The following is a 20,602-nucleotide window of genomic DNA, read 5'->3' as shown; positions in this document are numbered from 1 at the left end:
ACCTATTTTGCTTGTTGTTAATTTCTGGCTGCACTAATTAGATTTTTTCCTTTTCCCTGCTCATTTGTATGCATTGAATTAACTTTAATAAAACCTTTTTGACAGACAGATTTTCTTTTATTCTCACAATTTGTTTTTTCTTAGTCCTGACACATTGCAAAATGCCTACTTTCATTTACCCTGGCATCAATTCACTGTAATTCCATCAGAATCACCAGACTTGCATTGAATTTACTGCTGTATAAGCAAGAACAAAATTTGATCCCATGTTTGACAATTTCAGGCATCTGAATGGGGGGAAAAAATGCAGAACTTTCCAAAACAGTGTTCAGTGTTTACCCTTAATGGATTTCACGTCACCAAGGAATATGTCAAGTGACTCCTATACAGTAGGAAAATTTGAAATCTAAAGTTATGAAATAAGAATTCGCTATTACTAATGATCAAGGCTGTAGATTAGCATAGTCTGACAGAACAAAAGCCTAGTACAAGTCAGATTCTTTGTTCTTAAAGCACACTACAAGAGAAGAACTTTTTTTTCTTTTCCTGAAATAAAAGAGAAGGTAGAACTATCTTAAGGGCTTTTTAAGTGGTTAATCCTAGCCACTCTTGCCTCTGTCCAGGAAGCGCTAACTATTACTATTTGATTTTCTGAAACAATACATTTCTCTTATCTTTGAAATAATATGCTGTAATTAATTATTTCTGAGTTGAGTGAAGCATTTGACTTTTAAAAGTGACTCTTATTTTCCTGTCAGAAGAGGGGTTTTGTTTTCTTAACTGCAAAGGATTAAGCAAAACCTAGAAAAGGTGTGTGTAATTTGTACATCTAGTCTTATTTCTGCCAAATGCTAAAATGTCAACAGTTCAGCTTTCAAAGGTTGAAGTACCATCTCCTGATGTTTAAGGGACTCTTACTTCTGTTCTACAGAAAAATGGAAAGGAAGAGGAAGGGCAGGGTCACATTTTGATTCAGCACGAAGACGGAGTAGAGCTGTCCTCTATCACATCTCTGGACACCTACAAAGAAGAGAGAAGAACAAATTAAAAATTAATAATGTAGGTGTAATTCATTCAAATTACTTTTTTCACCTTCCTTTTATATCTATGTTACCCTGCTTCTGAGAGCAAAAGATGGTCTAACTAGCTTTGCTAATTCTTATTTCTTCTCTTTTTTCTTTTTTTTAACTGTAATTTCTTTTAAAGAATGTGTTGTAGAATGTCAGTAGATATCTGAGAAAAGTCCTAACCACAATTTTATCTTAGTAAGAGAAGTAAAGCATACTGCAGTGTACTTCTGCATACTATGGTATTTGTTACAGTTCATATATCAAGACAATCCATTTAGCCATACTTTACATAGACATTTATTTTACTCCAGGAAAACCCCATTACAAAATTTCTTAAAATATAATTTTAGCTTCCAGTTTACCTTACCATCCCAATTATTTCATTTCAATAATTATCATTTGCCAAAAATATCCATGAAAAACTCAAGGCATTACTCTAGCTGAAAATCTCTATATTGTGTAGGCTCCAGAAGGTGACATTTCATTTAGGAAAGTTTTCATATGAATGTTCCTGGCTTTGTGAAGGATAAATTAATGTTTTCATTTTCTAATTGAAGTAATGCCGATTCTTTCTTTAAATTAGCATTTGTATTGTCTTAGTAACTGCAAGTAAGTTCATAAAGCACCCTGTGAATGTTAATCAAATCCAAACAATAAACAAAACCAAAAACATAACAACAGGAAGGCTTTTTGAAGAAGTATGTTCAGGAGAAAGAGTAACTCTCCAGGTTTATGAAACTATATTTCAGGAGAAAAGGCAGTCTAGAGGAAAACTAGAGATACATAAGAAATTAATATGTACATATTTGCTGGAAATTTGCTGAAAGATTTGCTGGAATTATATCTGAGAGTCTATACCAACAATGAGAGCCCAAGCAAAAGGTATACACTTATATTAATTAGAAGCAGAGGTTATGAAAGGAGACAATTTTTCTTAAAATCTCAGAACAGTATTTAGTTTCTTCTTTACATTTCACTAGCATCGAAATGCCCTACTTCACACTAGGACCTATATTACCATATTTTGATTCCAAAATTTAAAATGTAAGTAAAAAGACAAAAGGTGGGAGGGAATTCTAGGTTAAAAGAGGTGGACAGAGATACTGGGGCACTTAAGGTCACAGACCAGACCAGGGAAAAATAAGGTGAGTCTCCTGACTCTTAGATTTACTGGTAATCCCACAATTTCTAAGGTACAGAGAGAAACACTTGCTAAACCTCTTCAGAAGTCCTCAGCAGTGCCACAAGAAGAGAATGGTCTCTTTTTTGAAAGGGAAAAAGCAGAGAATGGAAAAAGTAGCTAAAGGGTATAGATTGTGAATACTCTGAAAAGATGATCTTTGTTTTCATTGGACATGTTTCTTGTTTAGGCTACCAAAATTAAGCAGCAATGCAGATACAATAACGTTGTACACATTATTAGACATTATTACAGTACATGTACAGTACACAGCTGCCGTGCGTCTCAGAGGACATGCAATGATTTGCACCAAGCAGCAGCAAAATATAACCAGATCTTCCAGTGGTATTTTGAAAATAGAGGAATATTTTTGAGGAACATGAATTTTAAATACCTTTTGGTGACTTCCCAATAGTGTAAAAATCCTAGTGGAGATGAAATTATGCTGGTTTAAAACGTTTGTTGTCAGACCAGCTTACTACTTCTGATTAGTAGATTTTACTGAGGGTGGTGAAAGTGCTCTGCTGCTGGTATATGCTCCACCTACACTAAAACGGCTTTCTGAAAGAGCTGTTGCCGACCTTAGGTGAGGTTGCCTAGACATCAGGGTCTGGCAGTTTTCTGAAGTTCGCCCTTGCAGAGGTGAATATTAACAAGACATGAGGAGAGGAGAATCAGGATATGGTGACAGTGGGAAAGGATCATACCTTGCTTTGGATTCCCTGTCAAACTTTCTAGAGACAGAAAACTAAAAAGGAAGCCAGAATAAAGCACTGAACTGTGACAGGAGATGGAGACCTAGTGATGTGCCTTGGATCAGCCCAGTTAGACAGATGTTGACCACTTCATGTCTTCATTATATAATGCAAGATGATGTACAAATGCATATGTTTTTATCAGTCTAAACTTTACCACACAGTAGAATTGGCAATATGCTGTTCCAGTCATTTAAATTGGAACCATATTTTTTCTTCTATTTAAGAAAGCAGTATAATTTGTTCAGAATACTTTTTCAACATGCTTTGCTTCTTTTCTGTATCATTTGAAAACATCAGATACATTTTTCTAGCTTGTTTTCCAGATAAATTTTCAATATTCCATACTGATATGGCTTTGAGGCAATACCTGAATTATATGGTGAATTTTAATTGTCAGGCTAAGTGACTGTAATCTTTGACTCATTTTTTCCAGGCTGAATAATCTCCACTGAGAGTGAAGAATAATCTGTGATTCAGCATTTCATAATATTATTTTTATAATAGTTTATAATTAGTTTTTTATTTAGTAAATATTCCTTCCATAAAATAGAAAAAAATCACAGAATGTGACTGAGACTGAAATACTTTGTAAATGTGTTCATGTATTTGAAAGGTAGTTAACAGCATTAATTCTTGCTTGTATTTGAGTATGCCAAATTTCTTTACCTATTTTGAAAAATCAAATGTTTGCATTAGAAGAAATGCATCTCTGTGATGAAATTATTGTTCTGTCTCATTTCTTCTTTTTCTCTCTCTTTCAGAATGTTTTTGTAGATAAACCAGCATTTCCAGAATACAAAGTTTCAGATGCAAAAAAATCCAAATTCATACTGTTGCATTTTAGCACTTTTAAAGCTGGCTGGGACTGGCTTATTTTACTGGCAACGTTTTATGTTGCTGTGACTGTACCTTACAATGTTTGCTTTATTGGCCATGATGAGCTGTCTACAACTCGAAGCACAACTGTCAGTGACATTGCAGTGGAAATTCTTTTTATCATCGGTAAGATATGTTTGGGGGGTTTTGGGGGTGTTTTTTTGGCAATTAAGGTTTTTTAAAGAATAGGAAATATTCATATTCTTGCATGATTTAAAAAAATTGTTTGTATAGTTCGAGATTTTGTTTGAACTTTAAATTAATTTCTTTTTGTCTTTATATTAAATTGATTCATATGTAAATTCCAAGTTGTCCTGCTATTAAGATTTTAGCAGTGAGTTTGGCCTTAAGGAAGGTCTGAAACCATCATTTTACCCTAAAACCTTCCCATAGGTGCTCTTCCCATATAGGTGCTCTGGAATTACAATAATATTGTTCATAATATACACATTTTTATTAACTACCTTTGGCAAACACTTAGAGAATCCATGGACCACAACTTGAAAATCACTAGATTTAAATAATTAATGAAATAAAATTAAAATTTGTACTGCAGTAATGCTAACGTACAATATCAGTGTGTTACTGATGCATTCTGTAGTACATATGAACAGTGACAATCAGGATAGAGTATAAAAAGTTGCAGGTTGTCATCTGCTCCTTTCTCTAAACATTTTCTTTTTATTTCAATGATCCAAGTAGTAATTAAACCTTCAAAAGATTAAAAACAATCAGGGTTATTCCTAATAGTGGTCTTATACTAAAAGAATTTCTTTCCTGCATGACTTCTTGTCATTTCTTCAAGAATATAGAAAAGAATCCCGAACTATAAATGGGTCACACAGAGGGTTTTTTCCCCAACTTTTTATTGTTAGAGCAACACTTAGTCTCTGTCTGCTATCACTTTGACAATCTATAGCTCAGATCTTTTGCTAATATGTAGGTGGAGAAATTATGATTTTGAAGAAATAAGGAAAGCTGAGTATGTCTGTCTTGAATGGGAAGAAACTTAGGATAGGCCTAATGGAAATGGAAATTGAAGGAACAAAGAAAATCATCCTCAGATTTGAAAACTCTTTTCTACTTTACATTCTTCTATTTTTTTTCCTGAAAAATGTAGTTTAACTATGTTAAAAGTTATATTATGATCTTCTCTAGGAGAACTAATAAGACCTAAACTCCTCAGACGCTAAGCAGCAGCTCTAAATGTCTTTATTTTAACAGAAATTTTCCTTCTGAAAGTTTTGAAAGGTTTATTCCATTTGTCTGACAGCTTTACTGCAGACAGTAAGACTAGCAGGTGATGTGGCCGGCAGAAGAACAGATGGCATAATGAATAAAGATTTGTGTTTCCTCCTTTGGACTTTGATCTATTGTTAGGTTTAAGGTGCAATTTTTTGTTTTCATGCTCACTAGTGAATCTTTGTTGCTACTTCATATTATTAAAAGCAATCCAGATTGAATTTGAGTAATGCAGTAATAAACTTACATTCTGCAATTTGAATCAAAAGGATCATTTTTTGTCTTGTGAAAAAGAGCAAGGTTTCTCTAATCAATTATAAGTGACTACACATTCCATTTTAAGAAATGCAAAATGAAATAATTCCACTTGATCTACCTGAGAGTCTTCATGCATATAAAATGCAGCAGGCTCAAGATTAAGATAATTTGATAATGGTTTTATCCTTCACCTCACACAGGTGTAGAAAGCTGGTTTGTGTTATGAATGTGTTTACTGGAATCTGAACACAACAGAGTATAATCTGGATCTATCTGATATACATACTATATTATTCATTTGTATCAAGATGGTGTACTGCTCAGTGCTGCTTTTCTCTTTATATCTCTTGATGGAAATACAAAACTCTTATTATATCAGTTGTTGATAGTAATGCTATGTCTATAATTAATAAAGTAGGTGGTTAAGAAATATAAATGGAAGATTTTCAGTAAATTTTGCTTGGAATTTTTGGTTGGACTTTTAGCTCCATCATTCATGAAAACTAAACTATGACTGTGATTAAAGGTACTCAGAGAAAAGTGTTTAGAGTATTAGTAAAGACTTTTTTGCACATTAATATTAGTGGTAATCACAGTGTATTGGAGTATACCAATATTCCTCCCCCATAGTTTCAATAATAGCTTGATTTGCCCCAAAATGCTTGTTTCTAGAGTTGATTTTCTGTTTTTTAATTTGTTATTCTGGGGAAAGGTTTGCAGAGTATTTTCAGGATATCAGCATACTGCATTTAAATCTCTGCACCGAATTTAAAGACAATTGTGTGCCTATAGTCACCTCTTAAAGGTCCCCTGCCCATTAAAATATTAGATGATTATCTCAGAAGACATGTAACCATATTCAGAGTGGTAGGGTTAACAGCATACATAAATTTAAGGGTAAGTTTGAGGGCATTGTTGCATTGTGGTTCTGGCAAGCACATTTTTGATGAATGATTTATGTACTCTGAGACGAGTCAATGAGAAGGGTTGAGTAAAATTCTTCATATGATGCTACTGTCTCAGCCAGTGGGGAGGTCTGACTGAGATGGGGCCTTACAACACATTATTAAGGTATTAGAACACTGCAATTGGGAATTGATGAAAAAGAGATTATCTGCTTTTATTTTACTTGGATTTCTCAGAACATAGAATAGTATTCATTTTATGCATATAACTTGCATAAATTTTTATTTTGACAGAACAAATACTTTTTTTTTAGCTACACTATCAATGGGATCAAAGCAGTGGTGACAAAAGGGGGGAATGTTGTTCAGCACCAGTTCAAGAAGAATAATGTGGTGGAGGATAAGGGTTTCCTTTATGCAGGAGAGTGTGAATAAATCTACTGTCTAGAAAAAATGTTCTTGGCTTATCCAATTTCTGATTCAGCATATGCTTAAGCATGACAGAAATACATACTGAAGTGTTCTCCTGACTTGGGGTGCTCATGAGTAGGAGTGTTGATCTGAATGAAATTCTTTATTTAAGAGAAAAGAATATATCTAGCTAGAGGTTTAACCGCTTTAACCTTTAAAGTACTCTAAAGCACAAACAGAAGATAAATTTTCCATTCTGTGATGTCATGGGAGAAGGGGATTGGAGAAAGAACACAATTAAGGCTTCTCAAATTAAATTCAAATTATTTTTTGCATGATTTTTCCTGCATATGCTATTGCTTTGATAAAATGTGTGATGTGTGAGTGTACTTTCAGTTCTCTTTTCCTCTTTAATGTATCCAAGTTTCTTTAACATTCTGTAAACAAATCTTTTGCTTCCTTTATCCAATGATAAAGTAATTCTAGTTTTAGGGGAACTTTTTGACTTTTGTGTATCTAAAAATCTCAAAAAGATCAAGAGAAAAACCTTTTAACATTAGTGTATTTTAGCATGCACATAAAGTAGTTATCTTAGAAAGTAACTTTTATTTTGCGAGTGAGATTACCTGTTTTACTGTACTATTTACTACGAATTTTCTGCTCCTTAATTTACAGAAGTGTTTCTTGGGTCCTTCGTTTGCATGTAGGTATGTCTTGGGCCTGGGCAGCTACACTTTAAGTACTTCCAAAAAGCATAAAAGACTTCAGTTACTTGACAATAATATCCTTTACTTTTGAGAGAAAAGCTAAGAGAAGCACTCTCCCCATACCTTCCGTTTTATTGGTAATATCCTTCTGGGTGTATAACTTTTACTCTTCCATAGCTATTTAGTGTAGTGCTTTTCTTCCTGTACTTCATTCTAGTTTTCAGATATATTACTTTCATTTTCTAAAACATTATTGAGAACCTCAATTGAAAGAATAAAGTAACATTATCTAAAGTATAATAGATAATTTGTTGCTAAGTTCTCAGACTTGATGCTACACAAAACTATTTACACAGGATCATGAAATCCTGAACAGGAGTTGAGATCGGTGTGGTGTTTCAGAGAAAATATGCATACGCTTTCAGACAATAAATGGTAATACTTTATTTGCTTGACCAGATCAGAGTCTTTTGAGTATTTTGTCTCCTAAGGTGGCCAGGAACAACTGTATGGAGAAGAGAGATAAGAAAGAGCGACCTTCAGCTTAGATTTCCAGTTTTCTATTTGTGCATCATCCAAACACTTTAAAGTAGAATGTGAAGAACAGTAGATACTAATTATAATTGTAAATTTATACTATTTACAGGCATAGTAACAGCAGTCATTTTAAATAATTTACCCCGAAGTATTCCATTGCCTACAAGTGGGGGGAAAAAAGAGATCCCCAGTAGTCTAAAGACTTTATCTATGGCTTGCAATTTCAAGGGAGAAAATTAATCATGGTTACTGTGATGGCTTCTTTTTGTATATGCATGTCTCTCCCTTGTTAAACACTATTTAATAAAGTGTTTTATTGGCAACTTCAGTTTTTAAAAGCAGCATGTTTACAATTCTAGTACTGTGATTTGTGTTGCATGTTACTGTACAGTAAAGAGACTTGTTGGTCCATTAGCATTCATCACAAATGTAATTGAAGCAGAAGCAATGCTTTTCAGATATTGCCAAAACTGTCTTAAATCATATGAAGTCATTGAATCTCAGATCTTTAATATGTATACATTTAAAACTGTGATACAAAACCGGGAGAAACTCATATCACCAATGGTGACTTATCTGAAGTAGTTCAAGCATGCATATTACTTTATTGAAAATAATATAATAGTCCATGCTATACATTTTATTAGGTTGCTTCACTTTAAATCAGGTTTGTTTTCTTATTTTTCTTTCTAATGGCCTTTTTCATTACTATAACGACTATCATTTTATATCTTTGCAAGCGCACAGAAAGGCATGTAAAACAATGGTGGTGTCTAGAGAAGCTCACACCTAATAAGAGGATTTGTGCATTTGTGAAAGAAAATGGTGGTGTGCTGAACCGTATTTTAGAGTGCGTACCTTCAGACCCCAGTATGCTAAGCTCCAGGTAGACACCAAGATGGTAGTTTGAATTTATCTCTAGGAATTTTTTTCTGAGCATCAAGTAGTTTCACTTGTGATGTTTATGGACACAACATGAGCAGGATAGAGCCTCATTGTTGATACAGCTAATTTCTTAGGGAGAGACGGTTGTAAATAAATTGTCTGTCGACTATAGATTACTCAGTAATGTGAATCAACAAAATGTTTCTTGAAAAGTACTAATATATTTCTTAAAAAAATCACATTCAAAACACCAAATTGAAGCTGGCAAAAGCATTATATTGCTAGCAATTTTTGCAAGAATCTTCCTTAACATATCCTTGTAATGAGGACAGTCACTTGTCTGCATACAAGCTGCCATTTACATGGGCAAAAACATCCACCTGGACATAAAGGAGACAAACATTAACCAGAATAATTTATATGTGATCATTTATATGGAAACATATCTGTATCTCTAAGTAGATGCAGATACATGATATGATAATGGAGGCACTTGGAAAATTGGAGTTGTATTGACTCTGCTAAAGTTTTCTCTTCATTAGTGAAATATGATGTCATTGATGAATATTGTTATCCAGTTTCTCTTAGAATACAAAACAATGTGCTCTTGTAGATCTAGCCAGAATGCTTTAAGAAATCACTGCCCCAAATGTTTCTTACTACTCCTGAAGTTGGAAGGTACCCACCTTACAATTAAGATGCCAAAATTGCTCATCTGAGCATTCCTGTTTTTGCTGAAGCCAAAATGAACCACATTGACTTAAACTACTGCTGAACTGGTTGCAAGAAGCCATGCTTATGTATTGTGCCATGTACCCTCAAAGTTAAAAACAAAATTCAAAGTGTAAAGGTACACCTATAGGAAGTACTGATTCTTAACAGGCTCAATTCTGAATGCAACTTGTAAAGGAATACCTAGAACAAAGCAAGCAGATTATGCAGGATGAAGGCCTTTTGAAAAACATGGGATGATGGGAACCTTATGAGTACAGGCTGAAATATATAACATTTACCATATATAATTCCTTACTATTCTGGGGAGAGCTCTGTAGGCAGCCTATAGCTGGGTCAAGATATTCTGCATCTGTGCTTCTGCCAAATATAGTCAGTGTTCCATTTATCAGCTGTCCTAAATGAATCTATTGAGACAGACTTTTTTTCTTTCCTTCTTCCTATTTCACAATGAAACTTGTAGCGTGGAAGTGACAGGCCTGTTAGAACTTAAGAGCAAATCACAACAGGCCCTTCATCTTTTTTGTCTAAGCTGTGGTGTCACTGGGGGAAAAAACAAAAAAACAAAAAAAAAAAACCAAAAAACCCTTACCATGGTAAATCATTTGTTTCACTTCTAATCTGCCCATACATTGTGAAATGCTGTGGTTATAGTCTTATAAGCAATTTTCACTCTACCGTGTTTCCTTTCATTAAGTTTTACAACAAAAGTTAAGATTATCCTGTTAAACAAAATGTGAATAACTTGCATTCTTGCTACAATTAGACAATGTTTTTATTTAGGTTTATTACTATATAATGCAATGGTAGAACAACAGTATAATTTTAAATGAAGACTAAAGTATTTTAGTTGACCATCTAGCTTTTCCAAGGAAATGCTAAGTAATTAACCATAGTCATGTTTTTTCTGTGAGCTTGCATGTGGTCCATTTTTTTGATTTATGGATAATGTCCTATATGAACTTTTATCTAGCTACATGAACTTCTGAGAAAAGTTACTCAGTTTCAGGTTTCTTTCTTGGAATCAGCCAAAAACTGAGCAAAATTTAAAGTGAATAAGCAATTGCCATTGCCTGATGAATGTTTTATTTGCTCCATTCTTTCATTGTTGTCTTCAGCATTTGTGTAAAATGAACTGTGTTCATGAAATTCCTCACAACTACATTTGCTTCACACACATTGTATTTGGTGCTGCAAAAGTGCAACAGTTTCTACATGGGTAACTTTCTTAATAGAACTTGCAGAAATATGGCAGAAAGAAGCAATTTGAGAGCGTGAAGAAACATCAATCATATGACTTAACTTTTTACTAAATCAAAGCTCCTTTTAAAAGCCAAGATAACAACACATTTTTCAGAAATACGTTTAGTTCTTTGTGTGTATTTCAAGACTCTAAAGTCCATATCTTCCTTTGAAGACCAGTCAGTGTAATATATTTTATTTACTCAAAATGTTCATGCATTGAGTCTGTTTTTAAAAGGAAGAGCATTATTTATTTAAAAAAAAGGTAAAATCTTTTCAGTGCTTAGTATGTTACTGTAAAGGTCACAATATGTGATGCTTTTGTGGAGTATCAGCCACTGCAGAACTGAGATTACCTAATCTCTGCTTCCCATCCTCGCAGTTAAGGGAGTAACTTGAAAAGGTGAAGCCAAAAGACTGAAAATCAAGGAAGCAAATGAAAGAAAATGACTCATCTTTTTATTTTTTAAGCTTGTGGTCTTTGGTCAGTTCCACAGTACTGGGATTCGAGTTCATGGGCTCTCAATATAGTAAACACTGACCACAAAAAAATGTTAAATGATGTTTGATGTGCTGATCATTCTGGGTGTCTCAGGATGCCTACAGTAATGGTTGCATCAGCTAACTATGATGTTTAATTTTACACACGAAGCAAACGCATTCAATCTGTCCATGCTAAACTCCAGAAAGAACTTTTGTTACCACAATTATCGTTCACAACACTTTCAGAATCTGATTTTAAAGGATGATTTACCCAAGTAAAACAGTATGTCCACTTGGGTGTGGTTCTGATTTCACTTTAGCCCCTACTGTAAAGAAAACTAGAGAGGGAGAGCAAATCAGTGTTTTCATAGTAGCTGCTGGCTAGTTACAGACAAATTTTGGGTCTCAGTTCTGCTACAATCTATCATGCCTGAGAACAGTTCATTAAGATCACTAAAAGTTTTGTCGCAAACTGTAATGGGTCAAGGTTGAGAACGTATGTTGTAACACTGCCTTAGAATAAGGACCATGCTGTTTCTTATGCACTGTACAACGCTAAGTGTTTTGATATCCGATAGTAAATAAACCTGTTCCTTAGGAGAAAGGACTCATGCATGGAGGACTCATATGTCTTTGGAATGAAGTTTCTGACGTTTGTGACTGCCCATGCAAACCAGACAGGGTTGTTTTCACAATATTCCGCAATGCTAATGGCCAGGAGAAAATGTGAGTGGGAGTCACACACAAGGAGAAATAGGAGGGAGAAGTATACTTTTAGATGGAGTTTATCATTTTAAACATACTGTTGCATAAGCACTAACTCTAATCCTCTTACTAAATCTTTTTTCATGACTGTGCTTCTAGACATATTGGAGGTTTTTTCCCCCTCCCTAATGTTAAATTGCTAAGAGGAAAGGGAACACATTTCTCTACTTGAAAAAATGTCATACTGGTGGTGCAACGTTGGCTTTTGGTATTACTTTTTAGATTACAAGTCCACCTGGACTTATACTTTGTATCTCAGGAAACTTCATTTCTTCTTTAATTTCTACAAGTATAAAAATTAGGCTGTCTTCTTCCTTCTTGCTGTTATATATGTCAATGCATTGAAGCTAAGATTTCCACTATATATGGTATTGCATGACCTTTCAATTCATAAAGATTCTGGTCAGAAGAATTTTGACCATCCAGTTTGATCTTAACATAATATCGGACATTATATTTCATCCAGGATTAATCCGAATAAGCTATGGTTGGCTGAAGTATTTTTTTCTGAATGGCCCTTGCTCTTGTTTGAAGACCTCAGAGGAAGGACAATCTACAGCTCCCTTCATCTGAGGTTTATGAATGGCTTATTTCTTTTTTTTGTATTTGTCATCAGTCTGCAGAAGTGAGCTCTTGTGAAGCATCTAGTAGTGCTGGATTTCTACCTGCTGATTCTTGCTTCAGATACACTGAACTGTAATTTAGCATCTAATATAATACAAGCATACTTTGCTGCTGCATTCCAAAATTAGATCAGAAGTATTTATTGAATGTGTCTGATTTTTCTGCAACGTTATTAACATTTTCTCTAATAACGGAACTCCAGTAGCATAATAGAACTGAAGTTCCATAACAGTGTTTCTTTAGTTCCTAATATATCTAAAACTGCAATTTTCCTTAACCCTGCCTGCCTACCAATGATTTCTTTCCCTTTCCCAAACAGATCTAGACTTTCAAGTCAAGTTTTCTATACTTTATGTTGATTTGTTATGTAGTCTCTGTTTTCCATTTGTTATAACTTTGTTAAAAAGAAAAACAAAATCTGTTCTTCCTTCAGCAGCAGCAATAGGTTGTTAGTAAGTCTTGTTATTTTTGGAAATGTAGTTCAGTTGAGCAATTAAAAGAAGTTCTATTTTAAAATATATATATATATCCTGGTATTTTTTCTCATAAGTTTTATTTGACTTTATAGTAGCCCGGACTTTTAAGCATCAAGTATAAAATATTAGCATAAGCATTATTTTCTTTTCCTATATTAATCATCTCCCTCACCTTATCATGTCAGCATCTGGAATAAGATCATCAGGCTAATTGTGCTGATAGTCATGTTAAGGCGGGACTTGCTGAGTTGAAAAATCATACATCTGATTGAATAAATTGTACCAAGGAGATTTACTAAGAATATTTAGGTTTATTGCAATGATAGAACAGAAAAAATAAGAGTTTAGACAGGGACAGATAAGTTGTTTTTCAAGCAGTAGAGAGCTGATATTTCCTGGAATCCTTCCTAAAAGCTCTCTGGCTAGATTCTGATACCATTATCCATATTTAATTAAATAAGGCAGGCTCAAATTATCAGATAGATCAAAGAGCTTGGACTTTGTGGAAAGTATAGCTAGCTAAAGACAATCAATGTAAAATCACATAAAGCAAGGTGAAAAAAATAAAAGAAATAAGAGAAGAGCCAGTCATAACATCTAAGAGAAGGAGGAGGTATAGGAAACTGTCTGCTCTGAAAATCAATGGGGTTAATACAGCTAAATCATCTAGGTCTCAAGCACAGGACTGAATTACTGTAGTCTAATAAGTAACCATGCATCACCCAATCCTCTGGTTACTGCTTATATGTATACTACTTGCCCTAAAGGTGCAGGATTTTTGAAGTTCATTTAGTTCAGAGTAAAAGAGAGGTAACTCAAGTTACATTACTTAGCATTTTCTGCAATCTAAAAGTGTGCTGTGGGCAGTTATTGAATCATCTGACTAATCCTAAATTGTTATTCTGCTGTGACTTGATCATATGCCTAATCCTAGAAGGACTTATTTAAAAAAATGACTCCTAAAGAGAAAAAAAAAATTGTTGGCACAGGAAAGTCAGTTGCTTAAGGGAAAATAATCCTGTTTATAGACAAGGAGGTTAAGCTGGCCTCTGGTTAGTTTTACCATTGGGTTATTATGGGTTTTTTTATATGAGCTCAGAAATTGAGATTATACAGAATGCACATTTTGGAATTTTGCTTCTGAAGTTAGTAAAGGGGAATTATTCTGGAAAATGTCTTAAGATTTAATAGGATAGTTTAGAAAATATCAATTTATGGATTTTGCTTTGTTCTTTTTATCATTTAGGAATGTAACGTGCATATACATTGAGTAGAACTTCCATTTTCTATGTAATCATTTATTCCCCTTTGTTGACTGCCAGTTTAAACTGGTATTTTCATACCACTGAGATAGAAGGAGTGTGTGTGTACACGCACGCACGCGTGTGTGTGGAGTTAATACGACGTTCACAAGAAACCTGTAAAGGCTTAGGCTGGTAAAGGATGTAGCACGTGCTACAGAGCTTTAACTCAAAACCAGTCACCAGACAGTTCCACTATGAAATAAGTTGGCTTTTCAAAGGAACTGAGCATGGCTGAGGCACAGATTATCATGCTGGGGGACTGTGAAGAAGATCGTGATCCTAAATAGGTGAGTAAAGCCCATTAGAATACTTAAGGAAAGGAATAAGTTAAAACATCTTACTTAAAGCACAGCATTGGCTTTAGAAAACTTTCATGCAAATATGGCAAAAGCATATAGTGATGGTAATTCAGACTTTGGAAGATATTAGGGTAATGCTGGTCCCAGGCTTATGATGTTTACTGTTGTGGATACTGTATAAGAGCTTAACTGGAATAAAATGTATAAATAAATTACGAGCTGCAGTTGTATGTATATTAGCATTTTTAAGTGTAGATATTTTAATGGGTGAAAAAAACTTTTTTGTTTTGTATATATTCATTTTCTTTAGTCTTTCACTGTAACTTCATATAAGTTCTAGAGAAATTACATTTTATCTTATGAGAAAAAATATTTTTTAATAAAGATATGCATCCTATCAGTAATGGAAATGATAGGCTGGGAGAATCCATGAGCTGAGCTAGTTAGGCATGGGATATAATTAGAATGAAAACCAGAGACAAGGTTCAAATTTGGGTTTGATTTTTACCAAAGCTATACAAACAGTATTATGAGATTTGTAAAGCACTGTTAATCTTCTCTGTATGCATCTTAGTCACTTAGTGCCTAACAGGGCTTCTGGTTCACCTTGCATAGGGTTGATAAAAGAAGGTGCTCATTCTGCAAGTGAGAGTGTAGGAAGAGCTGGGCTGGAAATGCAAAAAGGAGCTGGATCAACAAGGTTGCGTGGTCAAAGCGTGTGAGGAGCTGGGATTAGATGTTGGGATACCACACCAGAGAGCTAGAGGGGGAATGTAGGTAGAACGACAGACACCTCAGTAAAGGCGACCTTCAAAGGGCAGTCTTTCTGATGGTGATTGGCTATTGATTTGCAGTTGAATTTTTCATAATATGAAGTGACTCTGCATAACTTGTGGGTAGAAATTAGAGCCAAAAAAACTGAAAAAAGCTTTACTAAAATCTTCTGGGAGGAGGGCTGTGTTTGCATGGGTGACGTGATTGACTGTTTCAAATCTGTTGAAACTTGCCATCTTGGGTTATCTTTACTGAGTGCCACCAGGTCTGGTTCAGCTGTGTAACTGACAGCAGTAAAAGTGCTTGCTGTTTTATGGAATGAAGCGCATTGTTTCGATTAAGCTCACAGGCTCATTTGCACAACAGTAAGTGGGGAAGGATATACAGTCTGCAACATGGGTCACACCTGACTTAAAATGTATAGGTGTTTGTTAAGAAACAGGTGCATCCATGCTAAAACAAGGTAAAACAAGGATTTTGTAATTTTTACAGGACTTAGCAGGCCATTCTTCAATTCAATTGAATAGACTAGGCTTTATCTTAATCTTTCATTTGTGTGAAATCCAGCCTTTTGCTGTCTAGTTTTCACTAAAATTGAATTATGTAACTTCAATTAAGAATCCAAGTTTTTTCTAATGAAGGCAAGAATGTAAAAAGAAGTTCCTTCCTTTCTTTCTTCATTATATTAAGTGTTCTAATGTAAAGAAGACTTTTTAGATGTTTTGGCACAGAATGTCATGAATCAATCTATTAGCTATTATCTGCTGTCATTCCTGCTTTAGTTTTAGATAACATTTTTACGGCATTGCTCCTACCAAAGAAGTTATTTATTTCCCATGTTCTGCTTTCCTGAGCACAAGGCATGACCTATGGAGCTTGCATTTGATTTAAAATGCCTTTTTTCTAACTTACATGGAAAAATTTCCAGTGAGATAACTCCTTCTTGCTGAAGAATTTATTGTCTTTAGCATTTAATAAGAAGTTTTGCTTATTAATGACTTTTTTTACCGCTGTTTGTGTTGTAAGAACTGCTGAAACACAGAATAAATTGTAATTCTTGTCCTAGTATGAAACAAGCATATAAAATATAGCTTTGAGTATGAAACATGGACAGGCTGAAGCTGGTTATTACAGAATACTTAGAATATATTCAAACATATTCCTTATAAAAAACTTCTGAGCCACTAATTGTTGGAAGATACTAATGTGACTTCAAATATGCTTTAACAACACACTCAGAGATTAAATGGCCCTCTTGTCTGTTTTACAGGTGTAAATTCGTGCCCTTCCTCTCTAGAAAATTCTTAAAGCCTGCCTCGTCTCAGGACTTTTGGGACACAACTTCAGCAAAGTTCAGTACTAAGGAAATCAACAGAGTTAGTGTCTTGGAGTTGTTTGGCATCTCCAAAGCTTTATCTTATTGATGTTTGTGCTGGATTTCAAATTGTGCTTACATAGGTTAGCATCATCTGTAGGAGGAAGCTGGTGCACAGTAAGCTTCACTTCTAACATATAACACTTATTAACTATTCCATAGGTACTTTCAGAGTGCCCTGAAAGACTGTTAGTACTTTTTAAATGGAGTGAACTACCTCATACCTGATGTTCACCAAGATCCATATTCATACCACCTCATTCAGATACCTAAATTGAAGACCTTGTCATCTCAAGCTCCTTCTGTAATAATCAGAAATGGGACAGACATCTCCAAAAGATAAGACCCTTACCCTGCCTTGATGCCTCAGTTTGGTTACCATTCTAGCTGTTCAAGGTTTTAATGATGGGAAAAAGTTTATTTAAAAAGAAAAAAAAAGTTTGTCTTCCACTTTTCAAACAGTAATCCCAGAAAGACCATGGAACACGTAATTTCTAAAAGAAATAAAATATCTCAGGAGAAATGGCAGTTTCTAAGTTTGTTTCACAGTGAGGGTTTTCTTTGCTTTTACAAGTTTCTTGCCTTAGGACTTTTTTTTCTTTTTTTCCTTTTCAGCTTTCTCAGTAAGTCCTTTAGCCCAGTAGTTAAATTGTAAATAAAGTTGCCCAGATGAAGAAGCTATTTACATCCAAGTATAGCTCAGAAAGCTGTCAAGAAATAAAAGATGGGTCACATTCACCTGTCTCCCTCTGGATTTTTACCTAATGAGTTGGATGGAAAAAGAGGCACTTATCATTTTCTATTCAATTTTATATATATAAAAGTTATCTGGGACTGTTGTTCTAAATTGCTTTGATAAGCAGGGAAAAAGGGGTGCCTTGCAGAAAAACCTGTAATCTCTTCAATCTTCAGCAGCAAATTCCATATGCACATCAATAAGCCTTTGGTGTACTGAATGGCTTAGGGAAATTTAAAACAAGTATTTATCTCCTTTTCTGTTAAAGCTTTAGTTGTCTTTCAAAACTAATGTGGAATAAGTAAACAAATCCTTTTTCTACCCTGGATAACTACACACTGGGGGTTTCTGAGATAAATGAGAAGTTTCACCATTTTTTATGAATTTCATGACACCAATTGGAGAAAAATGTAATACTTCTGTATGTTGTATTTTCTAAATCTCTATAACCAGGACTGGGACTGTTTTCTATTGAGAAATACTTTAACCAGTGAAGCAAATATCTTTTTCTTTCTTTCTTACCTCTGTCAAGTAAGTCTATGTGAAGTAGTCATGTGCACAGCTGGTGCAACCATACAGGCTTGTAAACATGAATAGAAGCCATATAACTCTACTAAGTGTCTGTAGAGCTGAACCGATCTACCTGCTCATTATGGGCCATATGAAACCATGTTTATTCCACTTCTTAACTGTAAAACAGAAAATTTCAACCAATTTTTGTAGCTTTAAGCATGCACAGCCAGCTGAGACTACTTAGTCATCTAATCTAAAATTTTTATACCTCCAATTTTAGCTATATGCTCTGTTCAGTCTAAAGACTCTGTTGAATGAAAACAGCAGTTCTCAAAATATGATCCATTTATAATCTGCAAGACCTTGGTCAGTGGAACCACCTACCATCAGATATGTGTTTAAGTCAAAGCTTTTTGTTAAGGCTTTGCACTAAATCTAGAAAAAATTGGAGGGTCAACATTGTGCCCTGAACCCCTGAATATTTTACTAATTTAGACAGTTCAGCTCTAATGGGTAAATGAGAGGGAATGTGAGAGATCAAATTGCCAGAAATACCAAAGACCTGCTATGAGTAGTCAATAGGTTAAGTAGTGAAACCTGGTAAGAAGTTCTTTTCCAGACCCAGATCTGGCAAGTGGAACTGGGTAGTTGATCCAAATACTTCATAAAGAAATCTTCTCTGATACCTCAAAGGAACGACCTACTGTGGGCCACTGTCTGTGCTGAATCTCTGCCTGTACCTTCACCTTGCCCCCAGTAGTGTGTCCAGAGGAGAAATAAAATCCCTTCCTGCTCTCTTTCATATAATCTGTGACAGCCTTGCAGATAAGATCCTACTTTGGTTGTAGTGCAGCCTAGCTAATGAAGATGTTGAGAAAAATGCAAGTCAAACTTTTCTCTATGAGGTGAATGGAAAAAAAGGGGGCATTCAAGGCTACAGGGGATGACTATGACAGTAAAGCCTGCCTTTCTTCTCCCTCAAACATCTACATGAATGCATACACCTTATATGCATGAGCTATATTGTGTTGTGCACTTGAACCTAACCTAGCTATCTCTAGCATGGCACTGTTTTAACACTATGGTACTGTGTTATAAGGGTGCTTGACGTGAATTCGAATGATGCAAATTGATCAACTCATTTGCTATGGCACAACTGATTTCCTAAATGATTTTACCTAGTATCAATGTCTGCCTAATGTATCCCATTTTGCTTCATTAGCCTGTCAATAAGCAAAAAGGTATCAGTTCTTCTGTCAGTCCTCTGGAGCTGAGTAAGTTGAATGAGTTGAATTTCTAGCATCACATAAACCGAAGTCTAGATAGTTTTTATAGGTCTTCTCTTTCACTTTTCATTTGTCTTGAAGTGTGGGGGCTAGAATCATGTTGCTGTAGCTGTTTGACCAAAGGCATGAACCATTTTCTATTCACATATGTTCTTTTTACCACAGCTTTGCAGTAAGCCCATACTGATACTCTTAGCTATTATAAATCTTTTTCTGAGTCATTGCTTTCCAAGCCATAATCTCCATTCTGTCTTGAGTCTTAGATGTGTTATGCCTTATCCTGTGTTATGCCTTAGATGTCTTACGTTATGTGTTATGTTAATACGGTAATATTAAGTCTATTTTATCTTTAGATTATCAGCATTTACACAGGTTATTTCATTCAATTGGCCACAGTCATCCATCCTCTTCATTTAAAAACTACCATATCACTGAAAACTTTATCAGGAAAGATGAATCCTCTCGAGGCAGTTTTGTTTAAAAACAAACTCACAGCAACAACATTTTGAGACTGATAAGCAAGTCAGGTTTGTTTTTTGTTTTGTGCATCTCATATTAATTCTGGATAATGGAAGCCTTTAAACTACAATTACATGATACAGGGTCAGATAACTTCAGAGCATCTAAGTATTCTGCAGCAGTCAACTAGCTTGATAGCTATATCAGACATAGCTTTCTTAGCAAAAGACAGTGTGTTGACTTCAAACCTTACGTGAAATTAAGGCGTCAGTTACACTTTAACATGTTGTTCTTGTTACTATACATTTAACATATATGCCAGAATGAACAGCTCTATCATTTTACTTGTGATTAAAAGATCTACTATTTTTTGGAACACCACTCTTGGGGGGGGGGGGGGGGGTCTACTGAAATATTAATATTATCTTGGAAAATTTTCATTTCCTTGGCATTTCCCCAGATTTAGGAGATTTTAGTAGAAGTTAATGTTGGTGTTTCAGAGCATCCTTCTCGGCAGGTTCCACTTAGAACCTTAGGTGGAACTTTATCATAAAAAAATCTCCTGGGAAATGTGTAATGTCCCCTTTGTTATATTATAAGCTTTCTGTACCATCTGTGGTGTCATTTAGAGGGATAAATCTTCTACTTCGTTCCACAATGAGAACTTCTGTTTTCATCTTTTTGGAAAAGCGGAGGGAAATGGAC

General features: G+C 34.8%; 1 protein-coding gene across 1 annotated transcript in view; it reads left to right on the top strand.

Moving 5' to 3' along the window:
* KCNH8 (potassium voltage-gated channel subfamily H member 8) overlaps positions 1 to 20,602 on the top strand; it is a 200,334-nt gene that overhangs the window by 98,924 nt on the left and 80,808 nt on the right. Inside the window, exons 4-5 of the mRNA XM_026103866.2 lie at positions 932 to 1,059; positions 3,770 to 4,010. Of these exons, the coding sequence (XP_025959651.2) occupies positions 932 to 1,059; positions 3,770 to 4,010 (369 nt within the window). The remainder of the gene's footprint in view (positions 1 to 931; positions 1,060 to 3,769; positions 4,011 to 20,602) is intronic.

Source organism: Dromaius novaehollandiae, chromosome 2, assembly GCF_036370855.1.
Source record: "Dromaius novaehollandiae isolate bDroNov1 chromosome 2, bDroNov1.hap1, whole genome shotgun sequence".
NCBI classification, from domain to species: Eukaryota; Metazoa; Chordata; class Aves; order Casuariiformes; family Dromaiidae; genus Dromaius; species Dromaius novaehollandiae.
This window is presented reverse-complemented; position numbering and strand designations above follow the sequence as displayed.